The sequence below is a fragment of the Microtus ochrogaster genome, unplaced genomic scaffold (genome assembly GCF_000317375.1).
Source record: "Microtus ochrogaster isolate Prairie Vole_2 unplaced genomic scaffold, MicOch1.0 UNK16, whole genome shotgun sequence".
Lineage (NCBI taxonomy): Eukaryota > Metazoa > Chordata > Mammalia > Rodentia > Cricetidae > Microtus > Microtus ochrogaster.
The window spans coordinates 2,666,773-2,670,840 of record NW_004949114.1 but is presented as its reverse complement, the minus strand read 5'-3'; the positions used below and the strand labels follow the sequence as shown (position 1 = coordinate 2,670,840).

At 49.5% G+C, this 4,068-nt stretch overlaps 1 protein-coding gene across 2 annotated transcripts in view; it reads left to right on the top strand.

Annotated features, from left to right (window-relative positions):
- Syt11 (synaptotagmin 11) overlaps positions 1–4,068 on the top strand; it is a 21,306-nt gene continuing 17,238 nt past the window's right edge. Inside the window, exon 1 of one of the 2 annotated variants that reach the window (XM_005367124.3) lies at positions 1–308. In XM_005367124.3, coding sequence (XP_005367181.1) covers positions 275–308 — 34 coding nt within the window. In that variant the 5' untranslated portion in view covers positions 1–274. The remainder of the gene's footprint in view (positions 309–4,068) is intronic. The other variant, XM_005367123.3, reaches the window with a different exon arrangement.

The following is a 4,068-nucleotide window of genomic DNA, read 5'->3' as shown; positions in this document are numbered from 1 at the left end:
TCTTCTGCCGAGGGCCCTTCGGAGAGAGGCGGAGCCTATCTCGCATCAGGACCAGTCTGGCTGCACCTGCATCCTTAGCTCAGAGCATCCCTGGAGCATCTAAGAGGAAAGCGCAGCCAGCAACCGGGGATCGGACTGTCGCAGGGGCAGTCGGCCAGACACCTTCCCCTCCCCTGATCTCGAGGTCCACAGCCGCAGCCTCGGTACTGACCCAGATTCCCAAAGTTGTCTGACCTCTGCAAAAGTGTTGCTATCAACAGCCTCTGATCACAACATGGCTGAGATCACAAATATCCGCCCCAGCTTTGGTAAGTAGGGTCTGACAAACTAATTTCGAAGCCATCAGGCCGTCGTAAAGCCAGATAGCTGAGGAATGGGCGGGGAGTAACGTGCAGATGGGATCCTTTCATTGCCAGCCCTGCTAGAATTGGGCCTCCTCAGCGCCTGAATTTCATCTGCGGGCTGCAGGGGCTGGCAAGGCCAGAGTGCCACAGAGGGTAGGCGAGTCCAGGACGCTAAAACCTTGACTGTAAACCCTCCACGGTGCACTGTCAGCACCGCCTGGGGTGAGAAAGGGCTGGCATGCTGAGGATGTGAACCCCTCCTTCTGGAGGAAGAGAGGTGGGGTGGTAGGCCGAGCCCTCCCCCTGGGGGCACGCAGGGCGGTGCCCCTTCCTCCCCCTCCTACTTCTGAAGGCTGCAGGAGAGAGAAGTGGCAAGGGGGATGGGGCGTCAAGATGGCAGCACGGAGACTATGGGCTGTGTGGCTGGCAGCCAAGGGAGGCGGAGGCCTCCGGGGAAAGCAGGGTGCGGAGGTGGGGAGTAGAAAGGAAGCCACTCCTTTAGCTGGTCAGAGGGTTGCTAGGGCTGGGGTAAAATGCTAGCCCTGTAAGCTTCTTTCTGCACCGTAATGGTGAGGTCCTTCCCGGTGTTACCAAATGGCGCTTGGCGCCGCCGGGTGGAGAGATGACGTGATGTCTATTTCTGAGCCTCCTGGCAGTGCCTAAGCGCTTCTTCCTGGGCCTTTGTTCCCTGTTTCCCTGATCTGGCTTTTCAAAAAGCGGGACTCACCCGTGCTGGTGCTGGCGGGGGCGGCACTCCTGGTTGGGGGGAGGAGCGAGAGAGGCCCAGTCTGGGGGAGGCCGCTTTGTGTACCACAGAAAGCATTACGTCATCTCTCCGAGCGCTAGTCCGCGACCTAGCCCTCTGGGCTCCAACAACAGTTTTGTACTCTCCCTAGGGCAAAGTGCAGTGGAAAAGAGGAGGGAAAGAAGGCAAGAGAGCCTTGGCCAAGTTGTGTCCTTTTGGGCAACTTCTCCAGAATGATTGAGGAGAGCGAACTTCTCATGCCGTGCTCCCTGACCACATGAATAAGTAAAATAAAAGTGCCCTGTGATTGCAGTTGTCAAGTGAGAGTAGCTCCAAGTCTAGAACCTTCGCATTCCTTAAGAGAGTATATTCCTCCCACCCCTACTCCCAATCAAGAGAGAGTATATCCCTCAGACAATCCGGGGGTGGGCATTAGGTTCCAGAATTTAGGGTGGAGACACAAGCCAGCTTTAATAAAAAGAAAAAAATGGCTTTTCTCGCAAATAAGAGTTTTAAGGACTAGAACAGAACCCAATGTTCTGTATTCTCTCAACATAGTGAGACATCAGATCAGAGAAAGCATCCACATAAGGGATCTTCACACCCTCAGTGCTTGCTCCCATTTGACCCCAAGGCTGGACTGCCATTCTGCTTTGCCCTCTGTCTGCTTCCTGAGTCCTGAGATTCCTAAACTGAAACCTGTTTTGTGATCACATGAGAATCCCAGGATTTTCTTCTACTCTTTTTCTTCTCACACCCTCTTTCCAGCAGAGTCCTTTCTCTAAGTTCAACTCCAGAGTCCTCTGAAAGGAGATGAAACAGAGCTCAGCCCTGTGCTTTTTTATATACTGTATTTTCCTTAGTCTTGGTGTATCTTCCAGTGTAGGTATCATTATGTGCACTCACCAGACCAGGAGAATGAAGCTTAGAATAAAGTCCAAATGAACGAAGGAGTCAGGGTTTGAAGCAGTGTCTGGCTGCTGCTATAGTTCGTCCTGATTCTGCTGTATGACACGGGTCTTAGTGACAGTATAAGGCTATGCTTGGGGAGAGAAGTGTCAGTGATCAGGTCTGAGACTGAAGGAGTAGCCCACAGGACGAATGGGTGCTCGGAATTGAATCGGGTCCTCTGGAATAGGACAGCCCGTGCTATTAGCTGCTGAGCCATCTGCAGCCCCACCTATGTTACTGAACATGAAAACTCTTTGTTTCTTATTGGTTCCCAACTTTCACTGAGCCATGAAATGTTCAGTCAGAAAAAATTTCAGAGACAAGACATAATGACCTACTGGGGAGGCAGAGACAGGCAGATCCTTCTGAATTCAAGGCTAACCTGGTCTACACAGCAACTTCTAGGGCAGTCAGAGAACAGGGTAAGACCCTGTTTTCAGAAAAAGAAAAGAAAGAAAGGGAGCTGGAGAGATGGCTCAGCGGTTAGGAGCAATGGCTGTTCTTTCAGAAGACCCTCATTCAACTCCCAGCACCCACAAGGCAGCTCACAATGCCAGTTCCACGGGATTTGGATTTTCTGTGGTTACCTGGGTATTTTTAAACTTCTCTACCTTTTTTCCTCAGCTTGGGCTTAAATTGGTTTTTATTTCATCTATTTTATTTATTTGTTTGTTTAGCCATTTATTTATTTATTTATTTATTTATTTATTTATTTATTTATTATGTTGAGGTAGGGTGTCTCTTTAGCTTTGGGGCCTGTCCTGGAACTAGCTCTTGTTGACCAGGCTGGCCTTGAGATCTGCCTGCCACCTCCTCCCCAAGTACTGGGATTAAAGGCGTGCGCCACCACCACCACCTGGCTTAAATTGGTTTTTAAAAAGTAGTTGGGCACTTGGGAGGCAGAGGCAGGCGGATCTCTGTGAGTTCAAGACCAGCCTGGTCTACAGAGCAAGTTCCAGGACAGGCTCCAAAGCCACAGAGAAATCCTGTCTCGAAAAACAAACAAAAAAAAAAGTAGTTGGAAGTCTCTTTTGTGGGAGGGGGTTGCAGGATTGTGATCAGTTCTTTCTGTGAAGCTCTGGCTGTCCTAACTCACTGTGTAGACCCAGCTAGCTTCAAACTCACACACATCCTTTGGCCTCCGCCTCCCAGTGTCTGGTATTAAAGTCATGCACCATCATGTCTGCTCTGTGTGCTCTTCACACAGGGTGTGGGAGAACAGACTGTGGTAAGGTCCATGAAGACAGACTGGGCTATTAAGAGTATAGAGGGTGGGAAAGGTTACGGTGTTTTATTTAAGTTTTTTCATGTTTGTTTTATGCTTGTTTTGTTTTTTATTTATTTATTTTTATTTTTTTCTGAAGCTGAGGACCGAACCCAGGGCTCTACCACTGAGCTAAATCCCCAACCCCTTGTTTTGTTTTTTAGGGTTTTGTTTGTTTGTTTGTTTGTTTGTTTGTTTTCTCTATGTAGCTCTAGATGTCCTGGGACTCTCTTTGGAGAAGGCTAGCCTAAAACTCACAAAGATTTCCCCTCCTCTACCTCCCAGATAATCTGCTGTGATTAAAGGCTAGGAAGGCTAGGAACTCGCCCCATAGACCAGGCTGGCCTTGAACTCACAGACTTCTACCTGCCTCTGCTCCCAGAGTTCTGGGATTAAGGCACACACCACCACAGTCTGACCCAAGGTTGTCAGTGCTAGGGAAACACTTCCCTGTGGACTGGCTCAAGTTCTGGGCGCTCTGGATTGGCTACATGGCAAGAAAGGTTTTAAGAGAAAATTATATTTGAGCTGGATGTGGTATCAAATTCCATTATTCCGTTAATTCCAGCTCTCAGGAGTGGCAGCCTGGAGTACAAAGCAAATGCTGGGATGGTCAGGACTACACAGTGAGAGCCTATCTCCGAAGAAGAGGAAAAGAAGGAAGGGAAGAAGGAAGGAAGGGGGCTGGAGAGATGGCTCAGTGGTTAAGAGCATTGCCTGCTCTTCCAAAGGTCCTGAGTTCAATTCCCAGCAACCACATGGTG